Source organism: Monodelphis domestica, chromosome 1 (genome assembly GCF_027887165.1).
Source record: "Monodelphis domestica isolate mMonDom1 chromosome 1, mMonDom1.pri, whole genome shotgun sequence".
NCBI lineage: Eukaryota > Metazoa > Chordata > Mammalia > Didelphimorphia > Didelphidae > Monodelphis > Monodelphis domestica.
The window spans coordinates 757,293,601-757,308,264 of record NC_077227.1 but is presented as its reverse complement, the minus strand read 5'-3'; the positions used below and the strand labels follow the sequence as shown (position 1 = coordinate 757,308,264).

At 56.2% G+C, this 14,664-nt stretch overlaps 1 protein-coding gene and 1 long non-coding RNA gene across 3 annotated transcripts; one reads left to right on the top strand and one right to left on the bottom strand.

Moving 5' to 3' along the window:
* Positions 1 to 4,835: 4,835 nt before the first annotated feature.
* On the bottom strand, positions 4,836 to 6,600 carry RHOB (ras homolog family member B). The gene has a single exon (XM_056814915.1). The coding sequence runs from the start codon at positions 6,202 to 6,204 to the stop codon at positions 5,614 to 5,616; it is 591 nt and encodes a 196-aa protein (XP_056670893.1). The 5' UTR covers positions 6,205 to 6,600; the 3' UTR covers positions 4,836 to 5,613.
* Positions 6,601 to 6,779: 179 nt separating this feature from the next.
* LOC130457027 (uncharacterized) lies at positions 6,780 to 12,930 on the top strand. Of its 2 annotated transcripts, XR_008915977.1 has the most exons (3): positions 6,780 to 7,728; positions 10,826 to 11,025; positions 11,287 to 12,930. It is a non-coding gene; the product is annotated as an uncharacterized LOC130457027 (long non-coding RNA). The 2 variants fall into 2 exon arrangements; XR_008915971.1 differs by having other exon boundaries at positions 10,826 to 12,930.
* Positions 12,931 to 14,664: the final 1,734 nt, after the last annotated feature.

The following is a 14,664-nucleotide window of genomic DNA, read 5'->3' as shown; positions in this document are numbered from 1 at the left end:
CCAGCATCTCCCCAGAAACACATTCCTCTCACGGGATACTGGGCAGCTCTTGCTGCTGGTCTCTTTGGGCTCCCTGCCCAACCCCTATCCTGAGGCTGCCCTCTGGGGGCATTCTCTCATGGCCCCCTGAAGTCTGCTGGCCTCTTCCAACCTGCAGGCCCTCAACCACCCTGACTGCCCTGGCCCAGACCGTCTCCAGCTCCTTCCCTTCTGCTTTTCCCAGCCTCAGTGTCTCCCCCTGTGAAATGGGGCTAGCACTGATGCTTGGGTCCTGTGATAAAGAATGGAAAGCTTTGCAATTTGCAAAACTGTGCAAAACCTGAAAAGTGCAAACTTAGTTCTGATTGACAGTGGCATGTGACCAAGGGTCCCATGGGAACCTGAGGGGAGGATCTGGGAAGACTCCATCTTGCCCCAATGGACTTTTGTTCTGGTCTCCTGAGGAAGTCAAGAGGAGGGTCTGAAGAGAATTTCCCTGTGTTGAGCTGAGGAAGGTTCCTGTATGGAGCTGCTGGCAGCATTCAGTCTCACGTGGACTTCAGGACTTGCTTGGACATCGAACAACAGATCCTGGCTCTAACTGGCTTTGGACCCCTCCTGTGATATTTGGGTATCTTGAGTTCTTTTAGTTAGGAACCTAGTTAGCACAGCTAGTTAGGTTTTAAGTAAGCCAATCCCTCAGCCCTTATTCCTTTCCTTCCAAAACAATAAAGTAGATTTTTACATGTTTTTCCCTCTTGTGTTTCCTTTATCCAAAATCCTATCACAACAGTCCTAACCATGATTCCTGTTCTTTCCCTCCCCTCCTCCCACCCCCATAACCAATGCCCAATTCCACTGGGTTTTACATGTGTCCTTGATCAAGACCTGTTTCCATATTAATGATATTTGCACTAGAGTGATCTTTTAGAGCAGCAGTTCTCAACCTGTGGGTTTGTAGCAACGAGAATACATAATGCATATCAGATATTTACATTCCAAATCACAACTGTAGCAAAATTACAGTTTGGAAGTAGCCACCAAAATCATTTTTTGGTCTGGGGCCACTGCAACACAAGGAACTGTAGTGAGGAACTGTAGTGCGGGATCAGGCATTAGAAAGGTCGAGAACCACTGCTCTAGGGTCTACATCCCCAATCATGTTCCCATCAACCCATGTGACCAAGCAGTTGTTTTTTTTCTGTGTTTCTGCTCCCACAGTTCTTTCTCTGGATGTGGATAGTGTTCTTTCTCATAAGTCCCTGGGGATTGTCTTGGGTAATTGCATTGCTGCTAGTTTCGAAGTCAGTTACATCTGATTGTGCCACAATGTATCAGTCTCTGTGTACAATGTTCTCCTGGTTCTGCTCCTCTCTGCATCAATTCCTGGAGGTCATCCCAGTTCACATGGAATCCCTCCAGTTCATTATTCCTTTGAGAACAATAGTATTCCATCACCAACATATACTACAATTTGTTCAGCCATTCCCCAATTGGGGACCATCCCCCTCATTTTCTAAATTTTTGCCACCACAAAGAGCATGGTTATAAGTAGTTTTGTACAAGTCTTTTTCCTTATGATCTCTTTGGTGTACAAACTCAGCAGTGCTATGGCTGGATCATAGGGCAGACAATCTTTTGGGATCCCAACTTTTGGGACAAAACTCCACTATTTGACAAAAACTGCTGGGAAAATTGGAAAACAGTATGGGAGAGATTAGGTTTAGATTAACATCTCACACCCTACACCAAGATAAATTCAGAGTGGGTGAATACTTGAATATAAAGAAGGCAACTTTAAGTAAATTAGGTGAACACAAAATAGTACACTTGTCAGATCTTTGGGAAAGATTTTGTGACCAAGCAAGAATTAGAAAAAATTACAAAACGTAAAATAAATAATTTTGATTACATTAAATTAAAATGGTTTTATACAAACAAAAGCAATGCAAACAAAATTAGAAGGGAAGCAACAAATTGGGAAAAAAATCTTTATAACAAAAAGCTCTGACAAAGGTCTAATTACTCAAATATATAAGGAGCTAAGTAAATTCTACAAAAAATCAAGCCATTCTCCAATTGATAAACGGGCAAGGGACATAAATAGGCAATTTTCAGATAAAGAAATCAAAACTATCAATAAGCACATGAAAAAGTGTTCTAAATCTCTGATAATCAAAGAGATGTAAATCAAAACAACTCTTGAGGTATCACCTCACACCTAGCAGATTAGCTAATTTGACAGCAAAGGAAAGTAATGAATGCTGGAGGGGATGTGGCAAAGTGGGGACACTAATGCTTTGCTGGTGGAGTTGTAAATTGATCCAACCATTCCGGAAGGCAATATGGAACTATGGCCAAAGAGCTTTAAAAGACTGTCTGCCCTTTAATCCAGTGCTTAAGAATTGATTGAATCCCAGCTTGATTACTAGGAGCCCCAGCCCTTTCTCAATCTTCTAGATCTGGTGGAGGTCTGGGTGGGGGCCTGGCATGTCCTGAGCAGTCACTGTGCACAAGGGTGGCTACTGGAGGCCTGGAGTACAGAGATGACTCCCTCCCCACTCTAGGTGCCTCAGGAGAGGGTCTGAGCCCTGGCACAGCTGATCAGAGGAGTATGGACAATATGCTCTGGCCTCAGTTAGCACAGAGGGCTTCCTGGGCTCTGCAAGAGGGAACCTCCAGAGCTCAAAATGGCCCAAGATAGAGTGTCTCTCCCTCTCTGTCTGCCTGTCTCTCCTTCCCCTATGGAGAAAGGTCTTTTGTCTCTGGGCTGGCACAGGCTTGGGGGTCTCCAGGCTGTCTTGCCATCTGGAATGGGAAGAACTTGGTTGGGGCTTCCTCACCAACAGGAAAGGGCTCTCTCTCAGAAGCCTGACCCTCCCCCAAACCAAGGCTCCAGTGGGTCCAGGCTGTCCCTCTGGGGGCCCAGCAGCTGGGGGTGGAGTGTGCCCAGAAACTCAGGCCCATAGACCAGAGGGAAGGAGGGGGGCCCAGGTACAGGGTCTCCCTTTGGTGGATCTCTGTGCCCCACCCCCCAAGCTCGTCTCTGGTCCAAATGTTTAAAGCTGAAGAGAGAAAAGTGGAGGAGCTGAGTGGGGAGGCCGAGCCAGGCCCACCCTCCCCTGTCAGAAAGCAGCAGCTGAGAGAGGGAGATAGGGAGAGACAGCTGGAGAGGCACGAACCCAGAAGTCCTCTCCAAGAGCCCCCCACCAACACCCAAGACAAGACAGACACCCACAGGTGGGGGGATATAGGGGAAGTCACCGCCAGGGTCTCAATTTCAACAATTAGCTCCTCTGAGGCTCCCTGGTCAGGGCTTGCCCAAGACAGAGGAAGCCCTTCCCCAGGCACCCTCCCACCAAAGCCAGACTTGGTTCTCTTGGCCCAGGAGGCTGACTCCAAGGGCCTGCCCCTCCCTACCCGTCTCCTCCAGCAGCTCTCCCAGACTGCCATGTCTCCTGTCAGCTCCCCTGAGGCCAAGAGCCCTGACTGTGGCTCTCATCTCCGTCCTGGGTTCCCTTCGGTGGCTAAAGGTCCTTGTGGGCTGTCCCCTCCTTCCTTCCCTCCTGAACCTGACTGGCCTTCGCCTTGGGGGTGAGTCTCTCCCCAGCTGGCGGTCCCAGTCCTCACCCTTCTCCCTCTGGCCCCTGGAGGCTGAGAAATGTGCCCAGCATCCCCCTCCGGGGGCTCCTCCCTCCAGCCCACTGGTCTGTACCTCGGGGGTCCTTCCTTCCCAGGCTCCTTTGCTGCCTAAAGCTCTAGTCAGGTGGGGGTGGGCGCCCATACTCGGCCTTCTCTTCTCCCTACCAGCCCACCTGGGGGTCTCCAGACAGCCCTCATCTCTTGTCCACCTCAGCCCCCTGGCCTTGTCCTCTTCCCCTCCCCCTCTCCAAACGTCCCTTTCTAAAGGCTGCCCCCCCCAGCCTCCAGGGGAGGCCCCCTAAGCCAGGGTCTTCTTATGCCCCCACCCTCAGCTCCCAGCAGCACCTCCTGCCCGGATTGGGTCCCTGCCTCGAAGCCAGCAGCCAGTGAGCTTCCTGGTAAGAAGCCACCCAAGGAGGGCCCAAGATGGGTCTAGTCCCAGCGGCCACCGGAGCTGTGGCAGGCAGGACCAAAGCTTTGCTCTAGCGGCACCCCCTGAGCTTGGGCCAGGCTGGTGGGCAGCTTGCGATCGGAGCCCTGCCCTGCCTTCCCCGGGAAGCTGAACGTGGCCGGAGCTCTGGTCTCCCTTCCTAGCCCTTTAGGGTTAAGTTGGGGGGCCTGGGGGGGGGGGTGCAGGTTTCCCGAACAGTTTCTCGGTCACAGAATGGGCCAAAGCTTCGGGAGCCATCCCGGGGAGTCCCGGCACAGGCTCTAGCCCCGCCTCCTGGTCCGTGGTGAGCCCCCAGGCCTGGCTGCTTTGGTCTTTGGAGCCTACTTGCTAAGTCTCCATGGCGGCCTGTCAGTGGGTGACCCCCCCCCCCCCAGCGGGGCTGCCCAGGGCAGACGCACCCCCCCAGGGCCTCCCAACAACTCCTTTGTTTTCTCCCCTCCCCACACCAGCATCGGACCGTTCCTAGCAGGAAAGCCCCAAGGGGAGGGCTGGGGAAGTGAGAAGCCCCGGGCCGGGCCGGCCCAGACCAACCCCGCCCCACGCCTCGAGCTCCCCCTCCCCCGGCCTGGCTCGATAAAGCCTGACCTCCCAGAAGCCTTTTTTGTCCCCCGGAGCCGCGGGCCAGAGCCGGAAAGGCCGGCCTTTCCTTTCCTTTGTATTCCCCAATCGGGGCCAAAGGCCGAGCGAGCAGCTCTAGGCCGCCGCCTCCCCCGCCCCAGGGCCCGGCGAAGGCGCAGACAGCACACAGACAGGGCTCGCGAAATGGCAGAAATGGTTTAATGTCGGACAAACCCCTTTGTGCACGGCATGTAAACTTGACTGAGGGAAGTGGTCATCGCTGGCGACGGACGGTCAGTTTATTTAAAAAAGGAACTAGAAACCCCGTCAGTACCGCGGGGGAGGGGCGGCGCCAGGCCCCGGTCCAGTCTCCCGGGCGAGAGCCGGGCGAAAAGGTTTAAATAGCAGAGACCCCGCCTGGCCGCGTGCCCCCTCCCCCGCTCCCCCCAGAAATCAGTGCGCGGTGCGGCGTCTTCGGGAGGAGGTGCCGGCACCCGGGGCGGGAGGAGAGAAAGGAGGCCTTTGTGAAGGGGCGGCTCGGCAGCTGTCTCTCGGGAAGAAGCCCCCCTTCTCCATCCAGGAAGCCAACGGGGCGGGTGTCCGGTCAGGCACCGAGTCCACTTGGGTCAGACGCCCCCCCCAAGCCTTTGGCTCGGCGGGCTAAGCCAGGCCGTAGTCAGTGTCGCCGCCCCCTCCCAAGGCAGGCAGGCAGGCAGGCAGGCCTTTCACAGCCCCGGCTGCCAAGAAGCAGCCTCTTTCTCCCCGCGGAGCACCGCCGCCCGCCCCCGCCCCCGGGGAGCAGGAAAGAAAGGAGGTTGGGGGGAAGGAGCCGAGCTCGGCAGCAGGGCCGGGGGCGGGGCGCGCTCTGCGGGAGAGTGGCCGGCCCGGGCCCCGCGGGAGCACCCCTCCCCCCCTCCGTGCCCGCAGGGCGGTCCGTGAGTCCGAAGGTCCAGGGCGGACGGGGGCAGGGGCGGGGAGGGGGCTCAGAGCACCTTGCAGCAGTTGGCGCAGCCCGTCTGGGAGCCGTAGCGCTTCTGGAGCGCGGCGCGGGTGGCCGTCTCGAAGACCTCGCGCACGCCCTCCTTGGTCTTGGCCGAGCACTCGAGGTAGTCGTAGGCCTGGATGCGCACGGCCATGGCGCGGCCGTCCTCGGTGCGCACGGGCTCCTGCTTCATGCGCGCCAGCTCGTTGCGCACGTGCTCGTCGTTGCGCAGGTCCTTCTTGTTGGCCACCAGGATGATGGGCACGTTGGGGCAGAAGTGCTTGACCTCGGGCACCCACTTCTCGGGGATGTTCTCCAGCGAGTCCGGGCTGTCCACCGAGAAGCACATGAGGATCACGTCCGTGTCGGGGTAGGAGAGCGGCCGCAGCCGGTCGTAGTCCTCCTGGCCGGCCGTGTCCCAGAGCGCCAGCTCCACCTGCTTGCCGTCCACCTCGATGTCGGCCACGTAGTTCTCGAACACCGTGGGCACGTACACCTCGGGGAACTCGTCTTTGCTGAACACGATCAGCAGGCACGTCTTGCCGCACGCGCCGTCGCCCACCACCACCAGCTTTTTGCGGATAGCCGCCATGGCTAAGCCGGCAGGACCCGGGAAGGGGGAGGGGGAGCGGCCCCCGGGGGGCCCCGACGGCCCCGCAGCCGCCGCCGCTGCTCCTGCTGCTGCCGGGGCCTGCGAGGGGCCGGGCGTCGCTGCTCGGCCGGCCTTCGGGGAGCGCACCGTGGCCGCCGGGGGCTGGGCTGGGCCTAGTCTGGCCTGGTCGCTGCTGCCGCCGGGATCGGCTGCTGTCGCTACTGCCGCCGCCGCCCTCCTCCTGGCCTGCTGTGGGGGCTTCCTCTGGCCACCGGTCTGGTCTCGGGCTAGCTGGCTCGCTTCCGGGGAGTCCCTCCCTTTTCTGCCCTCCTGCCCCGCCTACAAAGCCCAGCACTCGGAACGATCTTCAGCTACTGCAGCCTGCGCCCCGGCACCCGCTATTTAAAGGGCTCGGCCACTTTCTTAATATAGCCGGCCAATGGCAAGCGGGAGGGCTGAGCTCATCGCTGGGCGGGCGAGCCCTGATTGGCCGGCGGCGGCGCAGGCCGGCGGGCGGGGCCCGGGGGCTGACGGAAGGCGGGGCGGGGCGGGGCCGGGGCTGACGGAGGTCGATGGAGAGGAGGCGGAGGTGGAGGAGGCGGTGGCCGGGACCTGGTACTCCAGCCCCTGCCTAGCGGGACCAGACCTGGGATGTAAAATCGCTCCCAGGCTTCCCAGACCCACGCACATACGCGCGCCCACCCACGCCCAGCCAACACTCGCCTTACTGTGCTGAGCACCTGACTGGGAGCCGGGGGGACACAAAGGCCCACCCCCGGGCCCTGACCGCAGGTGATGGCGTCCAGAACTAGATGTGCAAACCAAGCCCGGGAACTTGTGCGGGAGGGGGCCGAGAGGGTCCGCAGAGCCGATCGGGCAGAACCTTGAAGAAAGCCCGAAATTTTAAGACGGAGGTACAGGGCAAGACGGGCTGTACAAAGGCTCGGAGATGGGCGATGAATGGCCTATCCGGGGACTGCAAGCCCGGGGACGGAACTGGCCGCCTACAGGTGCTGGAGTCAGGGTGGGAGGAGCCGGAGATGCCCACGAGGGAGGGAATGTGGACCTGGGCAGCCCTAGAAGGTCTCGATTTGCGGCCGCTGGGCGAAAACCCAGAGGGCCGGTTGGAGGACCACAGCTCTGGGCTGTTTGCGGAGCCAGCGGCGAGGAGGACCTGAAAGAGCTCCCCCTGGTGGCGGCCCCGGGCTGGAGCCGTGACCACTGAGCAAGACCCCCGAGAAAGAAGGCGAGGAGGAACCCCCTGCGTCCGCCCCAGACACCGCCTCCTCCACCGCCCCGGCGCCGCTTGTTTTCCCGCTTTTGCTTTTCCGGAAAAAGAGCGAGGAAGGCATCCAGCTAGGGCACCCCCCGAGCAGATCTGCGCCTCGGGGAGACCCAGGTTCAAAGGAGCCCCTCAGTGGGGGCCTCCCCCAGCCAAACCTTTGGGGTCGTGGCTGTCCGAGGCACGTTTCCCTCTGGAAGAGCTTCTCAGAAGCGGGGCTCCCCCCTGCGTTTTCGTTTGGGGTAAGCTTAGCCCAAGGACGCCAGGCAGCGAGCAGCTGAACCCTTAATTACCTCCGAGCTATGGAATCCCTCCCCCCAGCTTTGCTGCAATTCAGACCTGCTGGCTCTCCCTGACCCTGTGGATTCCGCCCGTGCTGCCGTTTCTGTCCCCACTTTACAGATGAGGAACTGAAGCAAACAGAGGTTAAGTGACTTAGCCAGGGTCACACAACTAGCATCTGAGGGCAGGTTCGAACTCCAGGCCTGTGGTCTGGTCACTGCTGGGACTTTCAAATGGGGGAAGCTGGTCCCTGCCCCCCACCTTCTCTCTAGACAAAGGTTCTCATTTCCTTCAGCAGACCCTCCCAGGAGAGTGGGGAGGGTCACATTCCCCACAGCCATACTACCTGGGGCTCACCTGGGGCTCTTGGCTCCTGCCTGCCCCCCCCTTCTGTTCTGCAGGGAGAAAGGAGCCCAGCCAAGTTACTGGGGGGAGGGCTCATGAGAGCAACAGGGTTCCAGTCAGTGGGAAACCTCAAGCATGGTCCCCCTTCCATGAGCTATGGGACGCCCTCTGCGAGCCTCAGTTTCCTCTGTGAAAAATGGCAATATTGGTTCAGTGGCTAGCAATATGCTGAGGACCATGTGTGTGCTGTGTGGCCCTGGACAAGTCACTTCACCCTGCTGGCCTCAGTTTCCTCATCTGTGAAATGAGCTGGAGGAGGATCTTGGCCAAGAAAACCCCAGCTGGGGTCCCCGAGAGTCAGAAGGGCCTGGACCTAGGGAACAAGGAGAGGCTGGCCCGGGTCACTCTCTGGGCACTGTTTTCTTCCTGGTTTCCGAAGGAGCCTTCCCAAACCCCACACTCCAGAGGGCTCTTTTCTTTCCAGGACAATGAGCAGGAAGTGGCCGCTGGCTGTTGGCCTTCCTGAGTTCCAGACGCCTTCCCATGAGCCCCCCCCCATTTCTTTTCTCCATAAATGAGAGTGGAAAACCCAGGAAACAAAACAAATACCGGGGATTCCACGGAGTCTGAGCCCGTAGGCCTGGCACAAACACCCCAGATGACCCCGGGCAGCCGGCAGGGAGCAAACAGACTGGGGGATGGGAGGGCAAGCTGGGCCTCAGGCCAGGCAGGGGAGGGAAAGAGAGCAGTTATTGCCCCTACATTATGGAAGGGGAAACTGAGGCACACAGAGAGGAGACCCTTGCCCCCTATAAAGACAGTATATCTTAGAGGGGCCCAGGTGTTCTAAGGCCCTTTCCAGGCCCCCAACCCCAGCCCCTTCTGTTGAATCACCCTGAGCTTCCTATGGCACCAGCAAGTCAAAGCGTCCCATACCTGCCCTCCCCCAGGAGCTCCAAACATTCTTGCGCCCATTGCACGGATGAAGAGGGTGTGGCTCCTGTTACCTCAGAACAGCCCAGGCGCCCAGAGGGAAGGGGAGGGGAGAGAGAAGCCTTTGGGTCCTTTGAACAGGAGAGCGAGTGGTGACCACGGAGTCTCTCAGCCCTCCCGGGGCGCCCCACAACCTCTGGCGGAATTCCCTGCCCAGGGAGGCTCGGCCCCGATTCCCTGGGACAAGTGCGCCCTCTCGTGGCACCCTTTGTGGCCAGCGTGCAGGGTGGGGAATTTCGAGCCTGTGGCGGGGGCGACAACTCCAGGAGGGATGAAGCGCCTGCGTGTATCTCAGGTATCCGAGAGGTGCGGGCTGCTGTGATGCCCATTTTACGGATGTGGAAACTGAGGCAGACAGAGGGTCGGGGATTCACCAGGAAGGATCTGCGGCAGCATTTGAACTCGGGTTTTCCTGACTTGACTCAGCTCCCTCCGCTATTTTATGAGCGAGGGCTGCGGGGCTCTTTGCCCCCAAAGACGGAGGGAGGGAGGGAGTGATGCTCCAAGTACTGCTCGCAGACCCAACTGATTGCAGCTGAGATCGAAGCTGCCCAGGCAGAAAGTGGTCCCTGTCGGGGTCACTTTCTTTCTCCTACAAAAGCTCCTCTCGGTGGCCTTGGCTCGGTTTTCGCAGCCCACCTGAGGCTTCCTGCCTGGAGAAAACCAAAGGGAGGGAGATTGGGGGGGGGGGGGGGGACCATGAGAAACTTCCCCGAGCGGAGCCTGGAGACCATTCTCCAGGGGAAGAAGACTGACTTCAGGGGTCAAAGGGAGGGGAAGAGGCCCCTTCCGAGCCTCCTATACTGATGCCCAGAGGTGGGGAGACGCAGGACGCTTCCAAGGAAGGAAGAACAGCACCCCTGGGTGCATGGGCGGGAATCCTCACCAGGGAAAGTCTAGAAAAGAGGGAGAGGCAAGCCAGGCAGGGAAGTGGGAGCCAGTGAAGCTTTTAAAGCTGAGGAGTGTCAGGAATAAATCTGGGCAAAGGAAAGATGCTCTGTCTGGCAGGAAGCACTTGTCCAAAAAGCATCTCGTTTGATCCACACAATCTACACCCGCAAGGTAAACGCTATTATTAACCCCATTTTACGGTTAGGGAAGCTGAGTCGAGAGTTAGCTGACTTGCCCAGGGTCACAGTGTCTGAGGCTGGATTTGAATTTGGGTCTCTCCGGGCTCAGTACTGGACACTTAGCTGCGGGGATCAGAGAGGGTCTATACCACGATCCCTTTGATTCTCTCCCCAGGCACCTCCTCTGCGTTTGCTGCATTTGCTCCTCTCTGAGCCCTGGCCCCTCTATCACGCTGCCACTTCTACCCAGCTGAGCCTCAGCTTTGGGTCACTGGCACCGTTCCCCGTCTTCCCTCCGACCTTCCCGCTATTCGCACTGCGGGCCAGAGGTGGAGAAAATCCTGAGACTGTCACGCGTGGGTCTCTCTAAAGCCAAGATCCCTCGCCTCCCCTGGGCGGTCCTGTCCTGTCCTTTCTCCTCTCTCTCGCCTCGCTGAGGCTCTCCTAACTCTTCCTCTCTCCTTACATCTCCCATGGCTCCCTCTCCCCCTGGATCTGCTGAGATCCTAACTCCCATTTTACAGACCAAAAGGAGGCCGTTTGCAGCGAGCTTTGCCCTCTTGCCTCTCCCTCAACCCCTTCCGCCCCTCTCTGGCGGCCTGCTCTTCCTGCCTCTGGTTTGTCATTCAATCACTCGATTCGTTTTTAGGATGAAGGGGATGGATCTGGCTGGCAAGGCCTCGGAGACCAGGAGCTGTCCAGCAGGGGGAAGGAATGACGCCGAGAGACTCAGAGGGCACCGCAGAAGACCTGCATGAACTGATGCAGCACAACAGAGCAGAACCGGGAACTCTGGGTCCAGAGGAGCCTGCAGAGCGGGAAGCCCTCAGCGGTAGCCCCTTCCTGGCGGTGCGAAGCAGGAAGCCCACGTGGGAGCCCCCCCCCCCACACACACACACACAGAGAGCTAGCGGGAAGTTGTTCCGCTGGACAATCTTTACTTGTCTCTCGGTGGACTTTCTGCGGGGGGGGGGGGGGGGGGGGGGGAAGGAGAACCCAACCAAATGGAAGCTGGTGCCAAATGCCTTTTAAAATGCCTGGAGGAGACCCGAAGGGCTGGGTCTGGGGTAGGCGCCATTTACATACAATCTGTGTGTCTCTTTTACAAAGGAAAAGCCCAGCGTGTGTCCTGTGCATTCCTCAGCCAATCTCCTTTGTTCTCTTCCCGGATACTCGGAGATGCCCCCGGACAGGCCGCGGTCCAGCTAGAATCTCTTCTTTCCTTTCGGTGGATCTCAGAGGCGAGGATCCCATCCCACCTGGAAACCCCACCTGCCCTGGGAAGTCTGTTGGACTTGATTTGGATGCAGTCAGGAAGATGGCGCCTCCCCCCCTCCCCCACCTCAGTCTGGCTACCGAGCCTGCCATTCCCCTGAGACTTCCTCTCCACACGGACACGTGCTGAGCGCTCCTCCGGAGGCCAGTCACTTAGTGTGGAACCTCGGGCAGTTGGCTCCCTCTCCAAGCCCCTTTCCGCTTCAGAAATTCTCTTCCAGGCCCAGCAGTTTCTCCGAAGGGGAAGCTGGGAGGCCACCTGACAGACCAGGGTAGTTAATGAAGGATCCCTTAGGAAATGAGAGCGAGGGGGGGGGGGGATAGGCAGAGGGGGGATCTCTGCCCAAGCACTGCCCTTCATCAGAAGGAAACCAGCACCCAGGAGAGAGAGGCTAAGGACCCCCTGCCAGGAGCTCATTCGGGGACTGGAGTGGACCAGGGAAGGGCTCCGAACTCTGCACTCCAGGGGCTCATCAGAGACCTGTGTGGAGTAGATTCAAGCTGTGGGTGATCTGGGGCTGAGGCCCGGGGGCCAGGAGCCCTGACTCCTACTGCCCAAGCAGTGAGAGGAGATCAGAAAGGCAGCACAAGCCAGCTTCAGAGCTGCAAGGGGCTTTGGAGGCCATTCAGTCCAGCTCCTCTCACTTTACACATGAAAAAAAGATGAGGCCAAGGAAGGTTCAATTACCAGCCCATGGCCCCACGGCTAAGAAGTGCCAGGTGGAAAGGCAAGACTTGAAGCCTTCCCAACTCGGTGTAGAGCTGTAGTACCTCGGACCCAGGCTGCCTGGCCTGTAGGGAATCTGTGCCTCTATGGACAGATTGTCTGGATGTTCTTGGAGGAGACCAGCCTTTGACTTGTCTAGATCTCTGGCCCATGGGGCTGGGCATTGCTTTTCTTTTTTCCTTCTTGTCTGGATAGATGTAAGGCTGGCAGGTGCTAATTCTATGTTAACTGAACTGAGGCCCTTCCTGAGGGAGAGCCCTGATCAGCTGAATAATGGGCCAAATTAAACAAGGAAGAAACTGTCACCGCAGTCAGTGTGAGGTCTAAAATCTGAGATTCAAAGTCAACTCTGCTTCGAAGGAGGATTGTTAGCTAGACAGTCTGGGGTTTGGGGAGACAACCCTAGAGGCTCAGGAGGAATCCATAGGGCTATCAGGAGGCCAGAAAGGCCAGGGGATCTTGGGGAGGATCAGAGAGACATGGAGGTGGAAGGCCCAGGGTTTTCTGCCTAGCCAGAGCTGTGGATTGGGTTCAGTTTGGGATCCACAGTCTAGGTAGGAGGCCACTAAATGGAAGATGGCTCAGGAGAGGATGCCTGGAACAAAGAGACCTTGGGTTAATAATGATGGGCTGGAGGAATTTTCTGAGGACAAGAAATGCTTCATTTTTTTGGCCTCAGTATGCCCAGTGCCTGGTGCCATAGTAAGCCCTGAGTTAATGTTTAAAAACAAAATAAAACAACCCTTACCTTCTGTCTTAGTATTAATTCTAAAACAAAAGAGCAGTAAAGGGCTACAGAATTGGGGTTTGGTGACTTGCCCAGGATCACCCAGGTTTAAATCCAAGTCTGAAGTCACATTTAAACCCAACTCCAGACCTGGCTCTCTATTCCTGTGCTTCCTAGTTGCCCCCAAGTAAATGTTTTTAGGCTGAAATTTGAATGTTCAGGTCAGAGAAGAGAAGACTGGGGTACATAATCACCATCCTTAAGTATGGGGGAAAGGCTTAAGGTTAGGCCTGGCCTCAGAGGATTGGAAAGCATAGTACAAAGATCATGGAGCTCTAGACTTAGAGGACCTGATTTCAAATTTTACCACTAATACTGTATCTGACTTTGGGCAGGTTAGTTTTATCACCCTGAGCCTGTTTCTTCCTCTGTAAAGTCATGGGCCTGGACTTCTAGCTCAAAATCTATGATCTTATGTTTAGGATTAGAGGAGGGGAAGCTGGAGAAAGGCAAAGTTTGGCTGACTATAAGGAGAGACTTGCTAATGATGAAAACTAAAATGGGAATCAACTGTTTTGGGAGGGAGTAGTGCAACTCTACTGGATCCCTAGCATCCAGTGTTACCCAAGGTGTGGGCCATCTGTCTATCCATCCAGAGCACAGGCCTGCCTGTCATGCTCAACCCTCAACACCAGAGGGTGGCATCAGCTAACCACCATCCATCTCCTTGTGCTGTGGCTCACAGTTAGCTGGCACTTATGCCCCTTTATGAGTGGCATCATCACTTTATTCTTCTGCCTTCTCCTCCATGTTTTCCTTTACCCCACTCCCCTTCTAGTTCAGCAACTATTCAATACTGACACTACTCCCAGAAAGACAGGGTCAATCTACTCCCCTGTGGCTCCATTCACCATCTTTGAGGCTCCAAAAAGGGCAACATGGAAGAGTCATTCTGGACTCCTCACTCTCTCTCATACTGTCCTTCCCATATCCAGTCTTTGTGTAAATTTTACCTCTACAGTAGCTTTTGTAGATTTCACTTCTGCAACAATCTCTTTGAAAGGATTTCATCTCTGCAACAACTCTGAGTAGATTTCACTTGTCAATGGATTTCACCTCTGAGTGGATTTCACCTTTCTACTAGCTCTTTGAATAGATTTCACCTCTGAAGTATCTCTTATTGATTTCAGCTCTGATTTCACTTCTGCAACAATATCTTTGAGTGGATATCAGCTGAGTGTGTGTTACTTCTCCAATAGCTTTTTGAGTAGATTTCACTTCTCAGTGGATTTCACCTCTGTAAATGAATGGATTTCACCTCTTTACCATCTGAGTCAATTTGCCTCTGAGTGGATTCAATCCCCCAACATTTCTTTGAGTGAATTTTACCTCTGAAGCATCTCTCATCAGTGTCACCTCTTCAGCATTTCTTATTGTTCTGTCCTGCAGCATCTCTCTGATAGTCCCCCTTCTCTGATACTACTGCCACCCTAGTGCAGACCTTCATCCTCTCACCCTTGGATCATGGCAGTAGTCTGCTGGTGGCCTTCTTCCTGCCTCAAGTCTCCCTCTTCTAGTGCAGCCTTCAGAATTGATCTTCCTGAAGTGTAGGATCTGACCAGGTCACCCCAACACCCCCCCCTAAATTCTTTCTATAAACATGGGTGATTCATTACCTCCAGGATCAACTAAAATCTCTTGTTCAGCTTTTAAAGCCCTTCATAACCTGGTCCCTCCTTTCCTTTCTTACACTTCACAG

Bases quoted from the DNA above. Each gene is read 5' to 3' on its own strand.
- RHOB (XM_056814915.1), bottom strand. From the start codon at position 6,204: ATGGCGGCTATCCGCAAAAAGCTGGTGGTGGTGGGCGACGGCGCGTGC.